Genomic DNA, 25,768 nt, shown 5'->3' on the forward strand with positions numbered 1-25,768 from the left:
GTCCACTATCTTATTAACTCTGTGATTTTCGATGAAATAGTTGGCCATGGCATAATTTACATTGTCTCGTTGTTTACGAAATTCTGATAGATGATTTCTTACATAGTAAATCACTATCCAAAAATTTTCTATTTTCTTTTTTATATGTCTAATTTTATTATCATACTGTCTTTTTTTCAAATGATTTTTAATATTTTTGAGAACAATTTTGATTTCACGAATCTTATCTAAATCCTGTAAAAAAAATCAAATATTAGTTTTAAATGAGGAGAAATATAGCTTTTATAATATTTTTTGTTCTCTTAAAAAATCTGATTTTAAAATGATACCTCTATCAATATGTCGTTAATTCTTATTTTTTTAATTGTTAAATGATCTAGCAATGAAAAAAATACTTTTGCATTTACAAGAAATAACTTCTCCAAACACGTGCAATTTTCATGGCTTTCTTCAGAATGCAATCTTCTTATACTACTCTAAAAAATGCATTTTGCTATATTATATAAACAATAATAATTTAATTAGTACGTTTTCTAAAAATTTATTACCCCGATTTCGCTTATTTCAGCAACTTGATCCACAGTAGATGCTGCTGCCTTGTACAGTTCTATCCTATACTTTACTAGCGATGTATGAAGCTCTTCTGCAGCATTTTCGCATTCATGGAGACTATCCAGAAGTTCTTGTTTCTTAAGCGTGATAGCCTAAATGGTTATCACAATATTTTTTTATTGTTTTCTCATGCTTTATATTTGTTCAATTGTTAGAAAAATTTTAGTGCACGTTACTCACATTAAGTTTATCAATAAAAAATAGAAAGGTCAGGCCAACAATAAACAGTTTAAACTGCATTTCTAATGAATCTCAGAGAAAGAGTAAGTGTCAGCTGGAAATTGAGACTGTACTTGAAGTTATGCTGTGAAAACTATTATAGAAAAACAAAGATAGTTGTACGAAGATAAAGTCGTCCATCATAAAACAATTAAAGTATTTAAATCATGGATATATTTAACAATAATCAATTTTTCTGTTAAGCGAGGCTGCCACTACATTCTAAGAATATACATGTTTTGTTAAGATAAATAATGATTAAAAATTTGAATTATTTTATTTTAATGCACTAGACAAAGAAACTGTTGTAAAACCAAAGACGATTGTATTACCTTGAAGTATCGTGTATATCAATTTCATAAAACTGGTAAAAAATCATTCTCCGAGCAAACCACCTTTAGCTTCGAATGTAAAGATTTGTAGATTAAAAATCCAAGCTTTAAAAAGATGATATGAGAGGTTAATTAATAAAAAATTCGATATTAGTATTTTTCTTGAAATTCGGTAAGCCAATCAGCTGCTGCTTCAAGTTTTTTAATGAGATAATTTTGCTTATTAATTACGAAAGTGTATGTTACTTTACTTTTGTAAAGAAAAATTGTATAAATTTTATAAATTTCGGTCTCGAAATTCTATCTAATGATACGAAAATTTCTGTAAAATTTATTTTGGGTTTTTAAAATATACAAATAGTCACAAAAGCTTTATCGAAAGAAAAAAAACTTTAATTAACAAGAAATAACCATTTTTCAAATTGCATGTTAGGTCGAACTAATTTGGGTAAGAATCAAAATGCATTAAAACGCTTGAGTCTCAATTATTGTTTAATTTATAATTGAAATTCGTAAAATCCCTTAATTATCAAAGTTTGATAGAAAAATTAACTGTAAAAAATATAAATGTACTTTAATAATTATGTAAAATTGGTACATTGGCCATTAATAATAAAAGTAACTTACATTAACAATGATATTTTCTTTTTTTATCTTTAGTTTAACTGATTAGACTACTTACTGCACTTATAAATTTTTTTGCCTAGCAGTCGTTAGGGACTTAAAGTAAAAGCGGCAGGTGTTTATTATGACTTTTAACAATACGTACACTTCAAGTCTCGTTAATAGTCATTTTTTATTAACTCAAAAGCTATTTAGGAAATTAATTTTTTTTCGTGTATGCTTAGATGCATGTGTCTAACATTAATAAATGTATAGAAGTTTATAAATTACATAAATTATTAAAAAACTGCTTCATGGAATATTTTTTTATACCTATATGTATACCTACGCTTTTTTTCAAATTCCTTTTTCACGTTAATAAAATGGCAAAAAATTTACCTTTTTAAAATCTTGTGTGATTATTAAACAATAAAAAAAGTACATTTTAGATGGCAGTTGATTAATTATTTTTTAGAATTTTTAACTATTAAGGAAAAGATAACATAGCATTTCCCTGCAAAAATGTGCGGTAAAAAATGTTTGATTAATAAGTCATGAAACACTCGAATAATTTGGTTTCATACTTATAGTAATTATTTCAAATTTTCCGATCCATTGTGAAAGTGCAAAATAACATTCAAAGTTTCATAAATCATTTATTTTGTTTTTCAGATAACTCCAAAGATATAGACAACGACTGGAGCAAAAATGACTATGATGGCGACAACACAGGGTGAGTGTGCATAAATAAAACTTTGTCTTTATGTTGTTTTACTCCCAATAAAGGCTAAAAAGACCAATGGAACACTTGTCCTGTCCAAATAAATATATTCTCTTCTATACGCTCTACTTCGCCTTGTTGATCTCGCCCCACACAATTCGATCCGACGATGGTCTTGGGCGTATATATAAATATACATTGCACTTCAATCTCCAAGAAGTGAAAGTGTTTTTTCTTTTTTTAAGGTATGCGCGCATCAAAGCCCCAAAATCTGCCTTCTCTCGAACAAAGCCCCTCCTATACGTAAGCCTCGCGCCTATCCACACATATTACGAGCGTTAATTGTATTAAAGAACCGCCACCCCTGACTTCGAAATCGCGCCCTTTTGGTCAAATCTTTTTTTTTTCCTGCACGTCTTGTTTTTCGACCAATGTCCAACTGTGCTTCTTGGAAAAAACGTCGAGCGTCTACACGTGTGTTGGCATATAAAAGGTGGTTCACAAAGTGACGGGGAAACTAAAGCTACGCGACACCCGCCGAGTAAATTCGGTATTCAAGCTCATTGTTGCGTTTGTTTGAAGATTTTTGGGGCTTGAAGAAATTCCTCTACAGCGAAGCGCAACGTTTGATCCGCGGGAGACTGAATTAATACGTTTTTTTGAGGGCATTTATTTTTTATTCTACTTGGCTAAGAAAAGAAGCTTCCTTGACAAAGTGAAAAATTGGTAACGGTGGGGCACGAAAGTAAATGCTTGTTGGAATTTTGAAAAATCGTCGTTCCTTTTTTACGGATTGCGATTTGCATTTCATTAACTAAAATCCATGGGAATCGGACTGTTGACAGTATTTTCGTATTTTAATTTATAGAAGTCTGTATAATTACATTTCCAAATGCACTGCGGCGTAATTTTTTTTTTTCTAAAAATATAAACTATTTTAATAGTATAGTAATTATCATACTGTTATAATTATTTTTGCTAAATATTATTATTTATACAACGTTACTTGACATAATTTTTTCCGTCGAATAATTTATCAATATATTCTATAAATAAAAAAATGGCAAGGTTTTAAAAAAAAAGTATTAAAATATTTCTTAAAGTACTTAAAACTAATATTGAATTGATCAAAAAATATTTTACTATTTTTAAGGATGATTTTTTTTTATTTTTATTATAATTAGCGTGAAAAAAAAAATTACAACAAAAACGGTAAAATAAAATTTGGAAAAAAATTTGTTTTTCAGATGTATGATAAAAAAATTTTACCCACTATTGCTAATTTTTTGAAAGAATACAGCGTTTTACAACAATTAAAAGAAACCGTCAAAGACAGCCTCAGAAATGCCAAAACATGGGCCCGATTCACTTGCTCAAAATAAAGAAAAAAAAAATCTTTTGTACCCCGGAGATTCATACAAAACACTAACTTTGTCGAAGAGCATCAATTAAACCAACAAACAATAAAACCCCACGAGTCGAGCGAATGCAAGCAAATTAAACTCGAAAGAGCAAAAAAAAAATTCACGCTCAATCGTGAAAAAGGTTTCCAAACCGTCATCCAAGATCACTCGTATGTCCAAGCCCTTCTCGAAAATCCTTTGGTCCGCTGCGTCGTCACGCGATTGGCAACACAACACACAAGCATCTCCCTCCAGCAAGACGTCGGCATTCATCGCATTGAGGTTTTCGTGAAGATTTACATTTCCTCGCCCGAAATGGTCCTGGCTCCTGCACCTTCCGAGAAGCACCTTCTCTCGGCCCTGGCATCTACTGCGGGCTTGACCGAGCCTTTTAAAAGCGACAAAAACAAGGTTCGGTATTTTCCCCAAATGCGCTAGCGGCAAAGTGTCGCCCGAGAGTTTTCACCCCCACAAGCGCGCATGTGTTTTCTATACAATCCGGTCCTGGTGTAGTGGCCATTTCGCACAGGAAGTACAGTGCCTGCGGGGTGGTTGGTATGTGGAAACCGTTAGAAAAGGCTCCGCAGATCCGCGATGGCTATCAAAGTGAAATAAAAGGACTAAAGCCGGATTACTTTATCGGGTTAAAGTCGTACCTTCGTCCTTTCAACGGATCGTACGATCAATATCAATCAGGAGTACATTATAAATCTATTGTTATGTTACCTTAATAAGCTTAAGATGAAAAAATTTGATGATGGATAATAAGAAAAGAAATAATTGATTACTTGCCTTTGAAAAGTAATACGATATTATTATTATTATTATTATTATTATTATTATTATTATTATTATTATTATTATTATTATCACTATGAGTACTACATATTAGTAAAATAATTAAAATTCTCTATACAGAGTATTTAATTTTCAGTTTATTATAAAGTGTGTATTATATACAATAAAGTGAAGATTAAATACTCTATAAAGAGAGTTTTATTTATTTTACCAATATGACTAGCATCAATCTTCACCAAGTAAAGGCTACTACAATTAATTATGAGTACTACAGTATAAAGTAAGTAGTTTGACTCTAAACACAAACTGTTAAGTACAGCAGTCCTGTAAATGGAAATAACTTGAGCCAATTAGTTTACTTTTTACAAATTTTTTTTTTTTTTTGCATGTGTATTCATTTTCATGATGTACTCTTATTTTATATCGTAACAAAATGAAAAATTACACGTGTCACATGGATTTTGTGGAAACTAATTTTTTTGCTTCACAATTAATTCGTAATGTTTGACAAATTGACACGTAGGGTCTCTTTTGGGTGGTCATAAGTATAAATACATTTTGCATTATTACATAAAGTATAGCAATTAACCTCAATTGGTACACATTAATTTGAAACATCATGTGTGAAATGATCATTGAATACTCATTTCTGAACGACGAAATTCATCCCCTAAAGAAAAGGTGGTACAGTTCACCAAAAGAAAATTATTTGAAATGTCCGTATCGGCACGCGTCATACTCAAGACTCTGATATCAGAAGCTATTAATTATCGCGAGACAGGCCGACAAAGAAAAAAAAAGCTGCTCTTAATTCTCCAGAATTCCGTGGCACATGCCAAATACCAAGCTGCAACGCTCGGGCGCGACGTACCCGAAAACTACCCTAGACTGTCCGAGTTATCGTAGATTAGATTTAAAAGTGGACTGGTCGGAAGGCCTTTGAGAGCCAAGGTCTGATCTCTTTTGAGACAAAGTTGTATATAGGTGGAGGGGATTCGAGGTGCTCTCTGGCAATAACGTTTTTCTGGTGTGTGTTTGTGATGAGCACTGCAGGTGAGAGAGAGAGAGAGAGAAAGAGAATAAGAAAGTCGCGATTCGTTCCGAGATCGTGTAGCCTGTCGCGGGGTAATATTTTCTTCTTTTTTATGGGCGCACCTTTTTTTTTTTCTTCCCCCCGATGCGTTTTTGAGTTTCCCGTGTTTATGGCTTGGCTGATGGGGCGTTATTCGGCCGGGAGATGCTGTCTTTGAATACTTACGGTGTAAAACTAAAGCCGTTGGAAAGTCGCGCGAAAAGTTATGACTCTTTTAGCGGATGCAGGTGCTATGTAGTGGCGTGTCTGGGAAAAATGTCCTGGTCAAGCAGCGGGGTTGTTGGGACCACCCGATTTTTAGTACAATTTTTACTCTGGTACTCGGTAAATTTTATCCCAGCTTTACGATGATTTTTTTAATGCAGAAAATTCATGTATAATACAACAATATTTTTTCCTATGGTAGTTTTTATCCTGACGAAAGCAAAAGTTAAAGTCAGAAATTTTATATCACGTCACTTGTACAATTTTATCGCTACGCTACAGATTACAGTACAGTATCTTAATACAATGTCATCGGCACATTAATAGGTTGACGATGTTACTTTTTTCGATAGTATGGGAAATAATTACCACAATTTCACGATAAAAAAGGATAGATATTCGGGATGAGCTTCATTGCGGTAAAAAATAAAATTATTCGGTCACAATTTTACAAGTTACCTTTCACCTACCGTAAAAATTACAGTAATTTTCACTTCCTTTAGGTCCAGTTTTTTTTTTCATTTGTCTAGCTTTTACGAGACCGAAGAATCTTTTGGAGTTCCTTTTGTAATTTGTTCCACCGCTTAAACTTGTATACGTAACAGAGATAAATGATAGTAACGAGCGCTTAGTGCTCTTAAAAGCTCAATTCTAGGTAAATTTGCGCCTTAATGATTTCTCTTGAGAAAATCGGTCGGACAAAGCGAAATCGACACTAGGTGTGCGGGCGAGGACGAAATGCTGTCGGGAGACAATTGCACCTGTCATCGACCTGAAACGCCTTTCTTGCGACGAGCGTTGACAAATTGGACGGTTACTTCGTTACGTGTAAGTGCTAAGGTTTGCGTCACATCGTCGAGTTGGGCGTTTTTTTCGAAAATAACCGTAAATTTCTGGCTTTTGTTTTCATTTTCTCCTTTTTGATATTTACTGCAAGTGATGATAGTAAACAAGTTTTTTTTTTGTTATGCGTAAAAAAATAACGTAAAAGTATCTATGGGACAATGAGGGGGATCTATGACAATTTTCTTTGCTGCTAGTGTCATTTAATTTCTGCTATCGTATACTTATAAATAAAATGTTCAATAATAATAGCCCACGTCACCTCGAGAGACATCAAACACGCTTTTGTCATGATAAATTTTATCGTAGTTGAATAAAATAACTTCATAATCTTTGTGAGCATTGACCTTAAACATATCTTTTCTTTATCTAACAATTACTTCACTGGATGGAAGGCCTAAAAATAAAATCAATTACAATGTTTTTATAAGTCGAAGTAGATTAGTGCACCAAGTGCAGTGATGCGAGATTCAGAATTATTTTTGGTAAAATTATGAAACGTAACTGGAAATTTACAAGTTTTACAGACACCAGCCGTTTTGATTGTACTCGTACTTATTCCCACTCTTTTCCATCATTATAGGACGCGTCAACCCAATTGAAACCATCCCCTCATCTTCCCAACGAAAAATTCACACAAAACCAAAAGGAAAAAAAAAAAATCGCAACGATCTTCAAGTGAAAGCATGATATTTTCCGCATTCCAATTCATTCGGATGCACATCAACCCCTGACATTGTATCTCCAACTCGTTCCTTCCTTCCGCTCCTCCCCCACACATCGATACAATTATACATATATCCGAGCAAAGCGACTGGAATTCTCACCTGTCCCCTTTCTTACTCTCGTTTTCTATTCATAGCACAGTCGCATCCGGCAAATTATCCCCCCCTCCCCACCCCTTGAAAATTTGACGACACTCACGAATCGATCCATATAAGCACCACACGCCCGTTAAAAGAGAGCGAAAGGCGGATCCTCGGGATCAACTTGTTCGTCATTTGCGGCCACCTTCCGTGAACAGCCGTCACTTTCACACCGACGTGTATTAATTATGCACGCTTCCGCACTTTTCTTACCCACATGTACGTATCAATCATCATCATTGGCCAAAGCATCCTTTTCAATCGCATTCCACGCACACTTTTTTTCCTTTTCCCCGCAGCCGCGTATACTTACTTCATTGTATACACGCAAGACATACCGTATGGAGCAGATGAAGCCGATGTAGGTGGTCGTCGAAAACTTCACCTGAAAAAATTTCACCAGCGGCATCACCACAACTGGCGCCGGTCTATATATACCACCTACTCGTCCTCAGCTGCTCCCTTTGCCCCCAACACATGCCGGGACGCTTTCTTCCAAACTTCTTCTTCTTCTTCTCCTTCTTCTCCGAAATCAATAATGTATAAGATGCGAGGCTGTGTAAATGGACTTTTTTTGAGAGGCGCCCTTTCTCCACATATACGCATCCGAGTGCCAAACCCTTCGAGTCCGATATTTCGCACCTTTCGCCAAAACTCGCGCGTCTGCCGCGCGTCCACGATGCGCTTGTACCGATGTACTATATTATTATAAATCTGCATTGTCTCCGGTGACGATGGGCATATTGTACGGTAAGGGGTGTCGGCGTGTCCGGTCAAGGAGAAAAAGAAAATACTGGACACGCGCGTCCTCGAGTGTCCAGTTCGCGTGTACGAATATCAGGGGGGTGAGGGGCACATCTGTTCCGAGCGTGATTTCGCGCTTTGTGCCGCACGTGCGGCGATCGGGGGGTTTTATGGGTATATAATTATATATATACATGGTGGCGTTGGGCGCTGCTGGTGCAGGGGCTCCCGCGTAGCGCGCGTCCGGTGTTTTCATTATAAATACGAGGAGAGAAAGAAAAAGGTGTGTCCTCGACACCGGGGATTGTTGCCGGTTATTATTTTGGCCCATTTATATACCGTCACCCATTGACCGTGAGTTTCGAGGAAACGGCGAATCTATGGGGTAAAGTCGCGATTCTTTGATTTGCAATATTTCACGTTGGCTTTTTTTTCCTGCTGTAATTCAATTACATGGGCTTTTTTTTCATCACGATTGCGTTTCATTAAACGATGGCTAGTGATTTTTTGAGATGCGTTGGATTGCACTGCTGACATTGATTGTTTTGCTCGATTAATTATGACAATACAATAGTTTTATTCAATACAATACAGTTGAAATTGAGGAATTACACATCAAGGTTGATAATATAGATAATTTAGGTGAAAATTAGTCGAATCAGAAAACGAAAATTATTTTTTTAGTAAAAAAACAGTAAAAAATCCATTTATTGACAGAGCATCAGGTTTTTAGGGACACACATGTTACGTTTATAAATTCTCCTAACTAATCCAACCTTTGCTCTAAACGCACGTATTCCAAATGTTACACTTACCATCCGATCATATAAAAATGGCATTTTGTTTTACGAGTAAGAAAAACCAAATTTTGTGTTGCTAATTATTTATTGGCCTAGGAAAAAAAAAAAAAAAAATCAACGACCTCACCACTCCTCAAGTAAAGTCGAAAAAATTTCGTCTCACGAAGCGCAATCATCCACGAAACTCCAACGATCCCCGACGTATCAAAGGAAAAAAAAATATATACAGGTCTTACACAAGATCCTCGTGCTGTATGTGTACACTCACCGCAGCGAGCCGTAATTTTCTCTGTACACAAGCGATCCCACAGCTTCGTTTGGGTGTACACCGTATAATAACGAGAGCACATCGCAAGATCGAGTTGGGGGGTGGGACGAGGGTCGGCAGATGAAAGAAGGGTTGCTCTTTTCTCGAAACTCGGCCGGGAGAGCGTCTCTCTCGTAATCGCGTTTCGCATCGGAAAACCTACATCCGCTCCATTGTCGTGGCTCCCGTACATACTTGGGCTTTTTGAGTTTTGTATTGTGCTTGGGCATTCGGAGCGCCGAATCGCGTGGTATTGTGGCGAGCGGACCCGCACAACGGATGAACGATGACGCGATGGGCGGACGAAGAAAATGGCATTCTCAAGACGCAGGATGGGCTGGTCTTTTTGCGAAAGTCTCCGTTGGGACCTTCTTCTTTTTTTTTTTTTTTTTCAAAAAGGGTTCTGTCATTTTTGGAGGTTGGATTTTTTTCTTAATAGTGTGAGGAGAAGGAGGGATTTCGACTCTTTGAAGTTGGTCGCTTCGTTTTGTTTACCAATGAGTTGCATAAATTTAAAGACATTTTTCGCTTAAGTTATTAATAGGCTCATGGTTTTCACAAATTTTTTTTTTTCATACTCGCACTCCAGAGTCGTCGTCAACACTATTTGTTTATTTACTTTTTAAAATTTTAAGTACAGTATATTACATTAATTAATTCTGTTCATATTTTTACAGTCAGACAAAGCATAAATATTTATGAATTTGCGACAAAAAAATCAAATAAAAGGCTGCATTCGACTTTAGCGGCAAACAAAAATACCTATACCGACGGGCAAATTCACGTGAAATCGAACAAAAGTGTTCGGATCCACGTATGTATCTTCCGATCCCACATTCCGAAACGTCGGAAATCAGATCCCCAACTTCAGTGTCACTCACAACAACGCGGAGGAAAATAACCCAAGGAAACGGCTAATCGGTGCACAATAAAAATATTCGTCTTCGCAGGTATTATTTGTACTCGTGCATATAGGTACAAGCGTGTAACCTGACGGTGCGGGATCGTGATCACGCGCCTTTCCCACCACCACCAGCGGCGCCGTCAACAAGCGCGACCAACGGACTCTCCCACATGCGTAAACGTACTTTTTTTTTCGGGAAAAATTCCAAGCCCGAGATTTCACATCACATGAGTAAAAAAAGGTCCAGGGGAAAATAGGTCCTCGCGAGGGAGCCAAAATAGAAGGAGAAGGAGGAGAAAGAAAAAAGACGAGGCGGGAAAGAGGAAAAAGTTGGCGGGAATGCGCGCGCGGGGGCGAGATCTCGCGCGCGGGCTCTTACTTTTTGTATTGTACGTACGAGTATTACTTTCACTATTCCCGTTTTGATCATCGCGACTCGCCCTTTCTTCCATCCCGACTCGAGAGCTTTTTCATTCCCATGGATCCTGTTTGTTCTTTGGTTTAAACACCGTCGTGAGAAAATCGTTGTTTCGAGAGAACTATACGATCGGGGTCAACATGTCGATCAGTCGATTGTGTGTACATACCTTTGATGAACTCCAGTGGTGATACTTTAATTTTATTTTAATTTACCTTATTTATACACTTGATTATTTATGTAATTTTACTTTCCATCACTCTCCTGAAAATTTTAATCTATGTGTATGCTTTATTGTAACGATATAAAAATTATTAGCAACTCTTTTTATTGACTTTCTAAATTAAAAAAAAAAAATGGATAACAACTTTTTTTTTTTAATAACTGCATTAAGTATAGTATTAAGCAAGTTGTATCATAAGTCTTATAGATTGTTTTTTTCACCTGTTTTTGCATGTTTAATTTTTCAAATTAATTTCAACTATTCAAATCCTTGTATGAGAAAATTTCTTAAAATTGTGTGTCAAGTACGTGGTATCAACAAACTTTTTATTTCAAGCAAAAATCACAATCATTGGTACCTTTTTCAAGTTTTATCTTCACAATTATGGGTGTGTCAATATTCCCTATCAAAAATATCAATGATGAATCAATGTTGAAATCATTCAAAAATTCTGTGGTTGATTCCATGTTAAACCATTACTGATTCAGCCTTGAATCAACGTTAACTTATTATTAATTCGACAATACTAAATTTGTAAATTTCAAAACATTTAATTTCAATTTCAACTGCAATGCTAGTTACAATTATCGTCTTGAAGAAACGATGATTTAACGCTTAATCAGCATTGATTCAACATGTATTAACGCAGACCAAACGATGCGATGTACGACCGATTACACCGTTGATATTTTTGACCATATCGACGTTCATCAATTAAAAATTAATCATGGCAATGGTATTGATAAAAAAAAAAAAAAAAAAAAAAAAAAAAAAAAAAAAAAAACAAATGAAAAAACAATTTTCATCGCAACGAAACGATCCTGGTGGAGGTATATTCCTCCTTCAACCACCCGCACACCCTTACTTTGTGCAGTTTCTAGAAGAGGCACAAAGCCACACGACTGAATAGGCAAATCGGTAGCCGCAAAAAATGAGGAAATATTCTTCAACGAACAAATAATCCACATCGAACGAGTCCCGAAACGAGAGCCCATAATGGGCTTGTGTTCATCCCGACAGGAAAACGGCTCTGCGCACCCTCTCCCCAATGAAAAGCTAATTCAATTGAAAATAAGCGTTGCAATCCTCCCAAAAACGAATGACCAAAAAACAAAAAAGCAACAAATGACCCGCCATTAGTTTCAACCATCTCGGGCGCACTTGACGAACACGCACCCCCGATATATTCTCACCGAGAGCCCAGTGCACCCCCCCCCCCCACTGTTTCCCCCGACCGTCATGTTATATACATAGGTAGTCCCTCATCTGCAGACCGGACGGACCTCTCGTTCGCAGAATCGGACTCGCATGAAAAACGCGCGTCCACTTACATACGCAGCTACATCCCACGTACACAGCCCAGAGGACAAGCATAACACATACACACATATATACTTGTACAAGTAAGAGGAGGGGGGGGAGGACACAGTGCAAACGATATCCTTGAAAAAGGAGCGGTCGACGGTTCCGTCTGTGCGTTTGGTTTTTCATTCATAAAACGAGGGATGAATTCATTCACGAAACGTGTATACGTGTGTATATAATACATGCACGTACAACAACATTCCTCGCTGCTCTTCTCTTCCCTACCCCCTTGTACACGTGGGCGCTGCAGAGCCACTAACTCGACCCGCCCACCCTGTAATCTCTGTAAGAAGGAACGGTTAGGACAAACACATCAGAAGTGGCGTGCGCGTGCCAGTCCTATGTGCATCTGCATATACATGTATATATATAGAGAGAGAGAGTTTCTACCCCTTGCATTGTACGATACACGGTGCGTTGTATGGGTACAACCGAAGATGATACTCGACGTCGTCGGCTCGTGTTGACTAGCAAGATGTATATATACACGAGCATTGTGTAGCGTCGTCGAGAGTGAGATATATGAGGTAGGGTGGCCTGTTTTTTATTTATTTTTTTTAATCAATACGGAGAGGCATCGATTCGCAATGAAGATTTACCGGCTGGCTCCGGAGTATCGGGTACTATTACCACGCGACAAAGGGCCCCACGGAGTCCGTTACGAGATATCCTGCCCCTGCGTGGGTGATGCTTCTTCCCTTCGAGGAAAGAAAAAAAAAAAAAAGAGGAAGTGGCTCTTCTTTTTTTGCGTGGAGCATTGTGATGCTCCCACATGCGTTTTGGTACGTACGAACGCTCCCCTCTTTCTCTCTCCGTTGCCGCGAGGAGTGTCTTCGTTGATAATAGGCGCCCGCGGAGGATCATACGCCCGTAACGGTTCTTCTTCTTCTTTTTTTTTTCCAGGCACGCGACCGGGTATTTCTTTTTTCTTTTTTTTTTTCCTTTGCTAGTACACTTTTACGGGCGCCTCGTCGGTTCTATTGTCGAGTGCGCGGGTGGCGCGTGCCGCTTTGACTACGGCGGAGAGGTCCTGTTAACAAAACGCGAGGGCGTACATCAGATTTTCCTCGGTGACCGTTTGGTTGTATGCTCGATTCACTCTCGCTTTTTTACGCCTTATCCTCCTCTCCCGTGTATATATGTGTACATGTGCATTACAGGCTACACGCTTTGTTGGGTACACTTTATGTGTACGACCGTTGCTGGAACTTCGTTTGGAGGAATTTCGTTTTTTTTTTTTTTTTTCCTCTTCTTCTTCTTCTTTCACTTCTGGGAAGGAGTACACGGTTTGGATTTACTGAAGTACGTTTGTATATATTATGTATATACCTCACCCACGCACTCTAGTTTTTGCCGTGTGTCCATCTCTCTTTGTTGTTGCGAAGAGTTTGTTTGTTCCTTCTGCGATGGGAGCGAGTTCTGAACAAACATCTTTGTGATCCGCAGCTGCTATTGTGCGCGCCAAGAGTTGAGTCTCTGTGTTCTGATGTTGTTTCGGGATTATAACAATTGTGTGTTTGTTTTGGTTTTTACAAGCCTTTATTTTTGGCAAAAGGTGTGCTATTTGTACCAAAGTATCATCTAAAGTCTGGAAGTAACCAAGTAGTAGTTTCGAATCAAACAAAGAGGATTAATGTTGCAATGTTTAAACAAAATTGTTTCTTCGTGCACACAAAACTATTTTGTTCATTAGTTTTTTTTTTTCCTCTATCAATGACTCGAAGCTTATTTTATCAAGATATCACCATGCTCGTTGAACCCTTTTATTGTACATGTTATCAACGAGAGCTTTTTCTCGGTAATATACATAATTATTTGTACCACATCACACAACGAGATTTATCTTAAAAATTTTGTAAATCACCTTTTCCAGTGTAAATATCATCCAACTAAAATCCAAATCTCCATAAAACTCGGAGTACACAGCTAACATAATATACTTTCCGAACAGAGCAAGCGAACCTTATCACGTGTGTGGCGACAGCTCGTAATCGTCCCACAAAAACAGAGCCCGACTACAGGCGCCGTTTTCGACTTCCTCTCGTTTTGAATCATCATCATAACGTACCAAAGCTTCGTTAAACTCTCATTTTTCAGAGTCACAAAAAAGTAGTACTAGGTAAATTGCGCAAATCAATGCCAAAAAAAACGGCCAAAGGGAAGGGGAGTTGGTGCGTGAAGAGGAAGTCAGAGGCTATACAGCAGGAAGAGGGTACCGTTCTCGAGTGTTGCTTCCTCATTGTACACGAATCGAGGACTCCCCCACTCGATAATTACGTGAAAATCGCAGAGGTGGCACCGACACCGTGTGTGTGTGTGCGAGTGTTTTCCGTCCTTGATCGAGAACAAGGGAGAGCAACGTTTTTTCCCCGATGCTTCTTCTTTTGTTGCGCAGGACAGCGGCTTTTCCTCTACTTACCTCCATGTATTTCCTCGAGAGAGGAGCTGGAAATGGAAGCAAACAGGTAGGACATTCCGGAATACTACGTGTTAACCTGTCGGGCTTGTGTGTTATAACACCTACGGATGTATAAGTACACGCTTGAGGGAGCTTATACGAGCTATACTCACGTGTATGGCTCGGTATAAGTAATGTACCAAGGAAGAAAAAGTGAGGGAGTTCAGTATATATTGTGAGTAAAAGAGAGAGAGAGAGAGCACTCCCGCAACCGTCGTTCTCGCCGTCGGCTTTTTCTTCCTTCATTCTTGTCTTTCTTTTTTCTTTTCTCTTCCTTTTTTTTTTTTGCTTCATTCATGAAAGTAAGTCCTTGCGTTGGTCTCTATATTGCGCTGTGTGGGTCAAGAGCGCGTCACAAGTTGATTGTGCATTAGGAGTATTTATTAGCTGGAAAGGAGAGCGATTTCCGCTGCAGGAATGTTAAAAGAGGCGCATTAGAGGTTTGGTTGAACAAAGTGCATTGGCGTTGCTGTGTTCGCTGTGGGAAGACAATTTCAGCTCTAAACCGAACATATAGCTCGATTGTTACAAGTAATCGTTGGGTGTGCTGAGAAAACGTGTTTTTTTTTAATTTTGAAGTAACGTGCTCAGTTCAAATTATGAAACAATTTCATTGTTTTATCATTTTAATTTCAGAAAAATTATTTATGTTTCAAGACAATAACAGTACGAATACATGTTTTTGAGGATGTATTAATTGTAGGTTTCTGTGTTATCAAATTAATTATTATTTAAATAATATTATTGTTATTGTGCAGTGCCATTGTGTTAACATGTACCGGATACTATAATTATTAACATGACGAAATACATAATTTTGCTAAATACATTGATGAAAAGTGAAAAAAAAATTATTGTGGTTTTGGTTTCTTTTTTTTCACAAATTTTAACTTTCATCCATTTATATTCCATACAAATAAACATTGCCGTATAATTATTAGCTTTGATGATTTTCAATAAAAATCACGTACATGCACATGGTAACTTTTTAATTACTGTTAAACAGAGACGCACACCAAACGACTTTGAAATAATGAGCGTGAATAAAGTAGTAATTTAAAATTAGTAATCGAGAGCGCCTATCCTCCCATGTACTCGAAATGTCAACGTTACTGTATTCTCTACTACACTGTCCGCACAATTATGTAATAGCACATAAACGTGCCCTCCTCTTCTCCTCAACCTGAAGCCCACTTGTGGGTCTCAAGACGTTCACTTCGTGAATGAGCAAAACCTGCCCTTACCTTGGCCCATCTCCGCAAACAATTTAACGTACAGGGCTGACGCGCTCTCACTGTTGTCCCGTCAACAATGCGACCCTGGTCCTCCCATTGTACGCACGTGCCAAATGACACCACGTGTACTTGCGTGTACAAATAAATGCGCATCAAATCGAGAGCGCGGCTAGACTTTTTTCTCTCGATGGATAATGTGGATGTTATGAATACTTTTTTGCCTAGTGAAGAAATTAGCAAAGGCTATGTTGGGCTTCCCTCAAGCGCAAGTCCTCCACATGGTGTAGGCGTAGCCCGATATTCTCTTGAAATTTCCAAGACCTCGTGCACAATTTATTACACCGATGGACTCGACGGGGCTTTACTTGGGCTCCAGGGGCCTCTCTCGTATTATTTCTTTTTTTTTTTTTTTTTTTTTTTTTCGCTCTTCTTTGCCATTGTTCCGCTTCACGGAGGCTTTGCTCGAGTCGTCGCGCCCAACGGTTTTTTGAATTGACCTGTTGGCTCGACTGTGCGCTTTTCCGGGCCTGTGATGGGAAATTTATGAAACGCGTTGGGATAACGGTGCTTGTAAAATGTGTTTTTAAGCATCAAAATCTTTGCTAAAAGTTACATTTGTTTATATATTATTAAGAGCGTTGAGTAATAAATTGATTTTCGGCTTTTCATTTCGACCTATTTATATGCATCAATGTTAATTTTCATTTTGATAGATTTTAGCTGTTATGAAAATTATAAAATCAACCATTTATTTAATAAACCCCTGGTGCATTGTTTTACTAGAATAAACGAGTGTAAATTTAGACGCAGTATGCTTTTTTTACTCCAAAATTAATTATCCCTTTCAGACTTTGGCATAAGCATTTTATGAATTTTTTAATACTTTATAAAAAAAATTTATTTCCAGAATAAAGTATGTATTAGTTGAGAAAATTAACAATTCACACTGTTCACAAGACAATATAGAAAAAAAAATTTTTTTTTTTCTGGCAAATAAGTGTACATATTAATAACAATTCGAAATCAAGTATTTAAATTGTTTTCTAAATACTTAAAATATCTTTTTTTTCTATGAGATGTTGATGCATTGTTTTTTCTGGAGAAATTTTTATGTATTGTTTTATGTTATGATGAGTAATTTAAGTGAAACTTTTGTTGGCACAAATAATGCATCAAATTTTCAGCAAAAAATTGTACTTCGAAAAAATTGAATAACTGTCCGTACCCAAATCACGAATTGAATTACATTTTAATTTAAACATAACAATCCTCTTAAGAAAAAAAAAAAAAAAAAAAAAAAAAACAACTATAAAAACCTCCGGAGCCCACAATTCCCAAACGAACCGTCGCCCGTTAAAAAACCCCCGAAGCTGCGCGCAAGTTTGCTAACAAACTAAGCACTGTACCACTAGCAAAACGACGAAAACACGAATAGAGAGAGAAGGATCGGAGAAATGCTCGCCGGGGGCAGAGCGAAAGGAAAAAAGAAAGAGCAAAAAATCGCCGCGGAGGGGGAGGACGAGCTTCTGCCCCCCTCCCTCCCCCGTATTATTATAGCCACACGCGCGAAACGACCGTTAAAAAATGAAGCAAAGCGACGGCGCGTGTGCCCACGATGCGCCTGCCTGGACCTTTCTTCCCCCGCGAAAAAGGAAGAGTGTCGGAGGAGAAGAACCCTTTCTCCCCCCCCCCACCGACTCTTCGTTTTGGCCATATATATACAACAGCCCCCCCTCTCTATCTCTCTCTCTTCGTGTTTTGCTCTTTTTATCCGTTGGACTTGCCTGCGCGCTCGGCATTGGTCCGCGCGGGACTTTTAAACCTACCGGCATTTAAATGCCCTACTCGCTCTACATTGTGTGCACGTTGTACCGTGTCCCTCGCTCTCTTACCCTCCACCGCTCTCTCGTGCTTAAATGGCACGGCAAGTGCGGCATCATCTCGAGCGACACACAGTGCACATGCCTCTCTTCTTCTTCTTGTTCGTCGATTGGGTGTATAATATGATGCGCTTTCTTTCGGGGCTATGGGATCGCTGCATGGCTTTTTTCACTGCTGGCGGGCGCCTTGGAATGCCGCAGCTGTTGGGTGTATTACACGGAGGGTATCACGTGTGGTGCTCCCTGGAAATTGGTTTTTCGGACGTCGCGAGATTTTTTACCCCCCTTGCGTTGGTTGCGTTTGATTTTTGGGGAGGAATTTGGATGAAAGAAGAACAAATGGTTGTTGATGTATGGTCTGCCCCCCCCCCGGCATATGGCGCTTTCGCAAGATTTTTCGGTGCGATTGGAAATTACAGGGTTCGGGTTGTTGGGTGTTGTTTTTGTGGGCTGTCTTTTGGGAGGTGCCGTTGCGGTACCGGATTTTTGACTTTCGAAATATCGTTTTTGTGGCATACGTACGTATCATATGGGTCACTCTACGGGGGTTTGAGGTTTTTTACTATTGTTGTATCATTGGACACGTTAAATCATTATGTTTTCATTCGAAAAACACACAAAATTGTGTCAGAGAAACATCCAATGTATTGTGTACTGATTACCACATAATGAAAAAAAAAGATTCTCAGAATAAAGAAAATATTAACAAGAATAGTTCCAAACAAGCAATCTCTTAAAACAAAATTCTATTTTTTTTATTTCGAGAAAGTATTAATTTCAATCAAGAAAATACTCTAAATACAACAGAGTACGATTTTTTTCAAGAGAATATTTTTACTTGGAAATATTCTAGAAAATATATTTTCTTAATTTTAAAACATTTTTTATCGAGTACACCTATAAGCTGATACCGTCATTATATTAATATTATTAAAATATACAAGTAATAAATAATTATTTTATGATAATTTTTTTACATATTTCGTTAACATGCATTTTTTTCAAAGGTCCTTGGCACAAAGTTATAAACCATCTTATTGAATAAGCTATTAAAATCGGATTTAATGAAGATTTTTTTTCTTAAATATTTTATCGACTTTATGAATTTTTTTGTTTTATTTTTTTTTTTTCTCTTAAATAACATTACTGAGCCGTGCAATCGCGTAATATGAGCACAAAAAGTATAGCATAAAAAACTGATAGATTTAATATAATACGATGATATTCTTAACCAACTTTGAGCAAAGGATAGCACAGTCGGGAGAGTATCGGATGGACGATGTCTGCCTCGAGACCACTGTTCATTTACCAATGTAACACGTGTCTATCTAAAACTGTGAAGCTCTATCATTAATCAATTTACTTGGTTTACAAACATTTTAGTTAATTTTTCGTCCTTTGGTCCAAAATTTTACTTAATTTGAATCGTATTGATAATTTTTCGGCAGTAAACGAACCGGCAAGTCATTCAAAGAGCAAATTATAAATCAATGAACCGGTATACAAGAAACAATAAAATTCAAGTCTTCACGAGTACGAACACTACTCGTATTGAAAAAACACGTGAAAAGCCTGCGAGACGAATTTCGCAACCTTAAAAACTCCCATTTGTCATTATTTCCCGCATTTCTGATCGTAAAAGTGCCAGAAAACGCAGCAAACACTCGCGGACCATCAAAGGAAAATGTGAGTAAGGCCGGACGCAAGTGCATCCCTCGAAAGCCATCCGACGCTGACTCGGCGTTCCCTTTTACGTACATATACATTATATTATACACGTATAACGTGTGCCATACAAGCCGCACGTGCACACATGAGAATCAACAATAGAAAAGAGGCAAAGGGAAAAAAAAAAGAAAAAAAAGATGAATACTCTCGCGGCTTCGTTTGTATTCATAAAACACCACCATTGACCATATAGTACCCACACAGGTAAGCCTCAGCGCGAATCTCGCGCTTATAGGCGTATAGGTATTCACGTGCCGTTGCCTCCAACTATTGATATTTTTTGCCTTTTAATATGCCCATTCGTTGGTAGGCCGCACGGAAAAAGGCGCTTCGCCTCGAAAAACAAATTCAACGCTCGTCTCGAGCATTAGAGGCGCTGCTGGACTGTTGCCATGCCGGAGAAAGGACCGCCCCAGCATCTCAGCCCGAGGCGCTCCGTGCAGATATATTTCCTTTCTCGAGGTGGAGTAGGATGGGTTTTTCTGCGAAGCACCTCCGACGGTCGGCTTTTATTTTCGAGCCCACGCCGGCTCCTCTCCTCCTTCTCGTCTTCGTGTCGCTCTTCTTTTTTTTTTGTTTCCTCCTCTCCTTTTCTTTTCTCTCGGCATGGCCCTTTAATTCGTTCGGAAGTGTGTTTATATGAAACCTCGGTATAATACGCGTGTAAACAAACGAGGCTGTAATGCGGGGGCTTTCCCCTTTGTCTTCGAGCCGTTTTTTCCTCTGTCGCAGGAATTATGTGGAAGCACAGTGGCTTTCGTGCGAAAATACAATGGAAGCTCGTTGCCAAAGCATCCAAGGGCTCGCATCAGGTGACCAGGGTGAATCCTCGTCTCAACTTGTCGGGGCGAACACGTATACGGCAGTTGTAATTATTTTTCTCGTACTTTGAAGGAAAGATGAAATTGCTGTGGAAAATGTTTCCAGCGTGATGTAGAGTCCAAAACACGTGTGTGGGTACCAGCGAGGTCCGATTGGCCAAGGCTTTCCCGCCAACGCGATCCTCTCTCCTACGTCCGATTCCCTCCAATCTCATCCCAACCCTGCATGGAATGTGGCGTGCTATGCCCAAAGCCGTTCATGGTCACAAACGTGCCGTAAAGGGCTACGTTATTTATCCCTTTTTCGCGTTTCCATTGTTCGCCAGACGCACATATAGCCCTTCTCGCATTTTTTCCCAATCAGTAGGCCATTGATCGTTGGTCTTTGTCGAGAAACTAATGAATGGATTAGTCTTCTTTTGTGCCCCGACAATACAATAACGTTAATCCTTTACCACTTTGTTCCTCGTTTTTACTATACATTTTCTTATCCATTAAGGAAATCAGGTTTCATTAAAGTAACAACGTCAAGAGCTCCTTGTTTCTCTTGATATGGTATATTTCTGTGTTTGGTGTAAGTGCAAGTACAATCACCAAAAGCATCGGTAGCTGGCATACACTTAAACAGAAGCGAACCAACGGGGTATTCCCCAAACGCAAATCGACAGGCAGTAGCCGATCGGCTGTAACCCCCTCGGAAACGATCAACAGGTAGCTAACTAGCCCTCCCCTCTAATTGGCCCGCGTTGCACTCGGCGTGGTGCAGTTTCGTCTCGCAGAGTGTCGATCTTCGGTGGTGTTCGGATAGTCCACGTCAGCGGAGGCTGGTAATAATTACCGGCTGTCCGGCGAACGCTCGGTTGACAATCCGGTCGGCCACACCCACGGAGTTCTTTCAGTTGCTCCGCTGTAATTTTCAACTGAGACGTCGAGGAGGTTCCTGCAGGCAATTATACGCTTTGCGAGCCCTAAGATTAGAGCTTTGGTTTGGCGTGGGATTCCGTGAGACGACTAGGGTGTCGAGTTTCGATGCACTTTGGGCTGGTTTTTTAAAACTTTTTTTTCTTTATTAAAATATAAAAAAAAGGGTTACTTTGCAATTTGAATTATATATCTGATATAAAAACTCTTTCAGAATAAGACAAAAATTATCATGTGAAATATTTTGAATTTCGTAAAATGTCAAATTTTTCATTATAAAATAATAAAAATGAGAATAAAACCGGACGATGTTCTTAAATTTATGTTATTATTTTTTCAAAGAACTTATTTTATTTTGCAAGTAAAATACCCACCTTCCAAATTTCTTCAAACATACGTGTCCGACAAACGTGAAGTTTATCACACGGTTGCGACATTCTCAACGTTTCCATTCATCTCGCCTTTTGAAGTAAAACCCCCATGCACTTTTTCCGGACGCCAAGCGCAGTCGAGCTTTTCAAACTTCGCGAGTCCACCTTTCGATTTTTCGGAAAAGCCGTAAAAATCCTACAAAGTATCCCTTCCGAAAAGCAGGCTCGTAAACTCTGTGCTTTTTCAAACCCACCACAAAAACTCGGTTGGGGCATTCGGACGAGAAAAAAAACGTACCCTCAAGGTGTATACGATCATCGCGCTTTATTGTCCGTCGCTTCCGTCGATCTCCACTTAACTGCTGAGAAAAATGGTAAAATTTGGTAAAAATGAAAGAGAAAGAGGAAGTCGTAACTTTGCGAACATGCGCGTGAAAAGGGCGGAGAATTTAAAAAAAAATCGTTATACTTGAGTCCCATTGATTGTTATTTGCCAGGTACGTATCTGCAGCGAATAAGTACTCGGAAATCGGCAATTCGTGGCAAGACGGAACCCACAACCCCCCCACTGTTGTTTGCAACGATCCACTGGTGTACAGGCACATGTGTGTATAATATACCACATGAGAGCAGCACTGAGGAGGAAGATGAATAAGTTATAGGTGTGAGAAGAGGGGCACTATAATACCTGTGCCCGCACGCGTGTGCGACACAAAGGCCCATAGCTCGCACATCGAGGAAGGAACCTGCGACTCTTCTCGGTCCCATGTATTCCAAGACCAAGACATCGCGTGGTTGCGCGCCAGACAGATTCTCCCTTCCCCCACCGATTTGTATGTGTATAAACGGGCCACTTTTTTTCTTCTTGGGCCCTCCCCCCCTCTCATTCATCTTCGGGTTTTCTCTTTTCTTCTTCTTCGTTTTTGCTGACTCGCGCGGTGGGAAGTTGAAACGTTTTTGGGTAACCGAGACTCGTAAATTAGAGGCTTTGGAGGTGGGTGGGTATTAATGTCTGCGTGGCCGTTTTTCATCCACACTTATTATATGGGTTAATGGTGAACGTGCCAATTTTCCCGAAGAGAATCGCTTATTGTGCGTCTGGTATTTTTTTTTTTACCGTCGTGACGCGAGGGAATTGGGATGTTAGGATCTGGGCGATACTTGGGTGCCCCTGTCGAGAGTGACAGGTAAGTACGTGCGAGGCCCTTGTGAATAACTTGAAAAATATGCGAGGTGCTTGATGGAGTGGAGATCGATTGGTTGTTTTAACGGGTTTTTTTTTTTTTTGGGGGGGAGGGGCTTTGCTGTTTTCGAGTTTTAATCCTCGACCTTATCTTGTATCTTAAAGGTGACCAGATAGACATTTTTGGATTTTATTGAAATTATAATCAGGTTCACGTTGGGTGTAATAAAAGCTATAAAGGGTTACAATTAAGAGGTTACTTACTGTGTAGATATGCGATGAAGTGGAAAATCAGATCCGGAAAATTTTTAGGATTTCGAGTGAAAAATGCGGACGATGTGTAAAAAATGTTAATTCGTAAGATTTCATCAACCCTACGTTGTTGTTATCGACTGCTCACTGTTGCTATGCAAAATTTAAAATTTTAAACTTGCTTCAACTCATCGATCTTTAGAATTTGCATCAACAACTAATTTTCGTGCCAACAATACGGATGACTCTACTAAAAAACATGTTTACGTAAGAAACAAAGATGGGCTATAAATTTTTCCGAGAAAAGTCCTCATCACATATTTATGGATGCGCATTAAGAGGGTATACAAGGAGTCGGAGGGAGGGAAAAGACAGTCGAGTAGTTCACGAGAGATGCATCTTCCCAACGCTTTCCTCCGAATGTTTCGGCGTATTTGTTCTCACCCCCTCCTTCTCGTACTCCTCCATACCGTATAACATTTGGCGGGAAAACTGAACATGGCTACCACACAAGGGGCCGTTGTAAGTAGTATCTCCGATTACTCACGTCGTCGATGAATGTCGACATTTTTACGATACAAGGCTTATCTTATACTCATCTATTTTTTTTGCACTTTGCATTTTTTTTTTTTTTTCCAACACGTGTTGTCACACATTATTAGATATTTCATTTGAGAAAACATTTAAATACTTGATTGAATTGCCACTAGCCTTTACGGATATCATATTTATTATCCTAGAATGTGTTTTGCAATGCATGAAAAAACTATGAACCAAGACTCGATTTTCATATACATTTAGAGTATGTGCCAATATACTCGGTTAACGAAACCCAGCCATAATTTGTCAAAAAAAATTTTTAAAAATAGTAATACAAAAATTATTAATCATTGGGACTTGAAGATTGGTCAACCTGTAAAGACAAAAAAACAGCAGTGGCGTTTTTTCTCGGCCTCGTGCTCCTCCCACCCATTACAATAAACGCCACCTTCCTCAGAAGCAGAATCCTGTCGTCGAATTTTCGCTCGCCCCCCGCCCCTTTCCTCGTCACAGGACCCATACTAGAAAGAAAAAAAACGTGTCTCCCACGTGAGTAGCTTTTCAAGTGAGCCGTCCTCCGTCTACTATAGTAGCTCTCGAGATGCGTCTGTTTGCCATCCCCCATGCGTTTTTGGCGGTCACAGCTCTTTCCCGGGCTCTGTACATATACGTATATACATGGAAGAGGGGACCCTCCGCGCTCTCAACAACCGCATCTTGGCGTAGATTGTAGACTTATCTCTCTGGCTCGTGCGTGCACTTATTACTTCCTGTTTATCAGCTTGATCTGAGAGATGCAAGAGGTGCGGGAGAAGGAAAAGGGATTGGCGTGGCAACGGATGGTTGGAGGAAGGGGTACCGTGTACCTATACTTTCGTGCGTGTTTTCTGGGGATCTGTGTGGTTGTTGCGTAATATATTATACACGAGTACAGTAGTCGCGCACATCCGGTGATTCGATAAGCTTATCTGTTTAAAAAAAAAATTTTTTTTTTCCTGTGCTCTAGTATATAATATAATATAAGTACGCGGCATCGTAGTATGTTTTCTTCGTTTCGTTTCGTCGGCGCCAATGAGTTGCATTTTCTCATTGAGATGTCATTTTTGTTGCTTTTCTTTTCTTTGTATTGTCTCAAGTTGAGTAAAATTATTTCAAAAGGTTTTGCTAATACTACTGCTAAATATGATACTTTTTGTTCTTTACATGAGTGCATTAAAAAAAAGTTAGGGTGATTGAGAGTTTAAAGAATATTTGGATGGATTTTTTCATAAAAAATATATCTTACGGAATCAAAAATTACCTAGCTGATAATACAGTAATTTCTTGTCAACTGCCCGAGAATTTGTGAGTTCTAAATATTTTTATTAAAAATAACAATCAATTCTTCAATTCAATCAAGCATTAAATTTAATTGTTAATCAAAATTTAGTTGAATTAAAAATCAATTTTTCATCAAAATCACGAATTTACTCTGGCTCCAATGATTTCAAATTTTTTTTTTGTCATGTAAGTCTACGTTCTTTTGAAATTCCGCACACTGACATTGTATTTGTTATTAAAATTCGAAGCCATCAAACATTATCAGTACTTGCATGAATATATCGTACGTACGAACACGACGAAACACCCAGTGTACAGCCACGCAGATAATCGTGATTTTTTGTTTGTTTTTTTTTAGAAAATTGTTTGTATATTTTTTGCAAAAAAAATTCCTAAACAAAATGAAACAATGGAAACGCCAATGGGCCAAACCAAACCTCAGCTCTTTCCCCATCGCGGAACCGTATATACAAAGGCGCCGCACATTAGCGCAGCAAGTGCTCGTGTATTGTTACTGTACTTCCGTCTTTCTCCCGAATCCCTCAAAAGTACCCACATTATATTCCTACACCCTCGAAATCTTTGTGTGTCACATATAAGTGGC

The 25,768-nt window shown here is 38.6% G+C and overlaps 1 protein-coding gene across 1 annotated transcript in view; it reads left to right on the plus strand.

Annotated features, from left to right (window-relative positions):
* Positions 1 to 25,768, plus strand: part of LOC106639302 (M-phase inducer phosphatase cdc-25.2) — a 113,337-nt gene that overhangs the window by 35,456 nt on the left and 52,113 nt on the right. The window contains exon 4 of the mRNA XM_014352829.2: positions 2,439 to 2,499. Coding sequence (XP_014208315.2) covers positions 2,439 to 2,499 — 61 coding nt within the window. The remainder of the gene's footprint in view (positions 1 to 2,438; positions 2,500 to 25,768) is intronic.

Source organism: Copidosoma floridanum, unplaced genomic scaffold, assembly GCF_036245765.1.
Source record: "Copidosoma floridanum isolate Cflo_tuat_1 unplaced genomic scaffold, Cflo_Japanese_pri ptg000019l, whole genome shotgun sequence".
NCBI lineage: Eukaryota > Metazoa > Arthropoda > Insecta > Hymenoptera > Encyrtidae > Copidosoma > Copidosoma floridanum.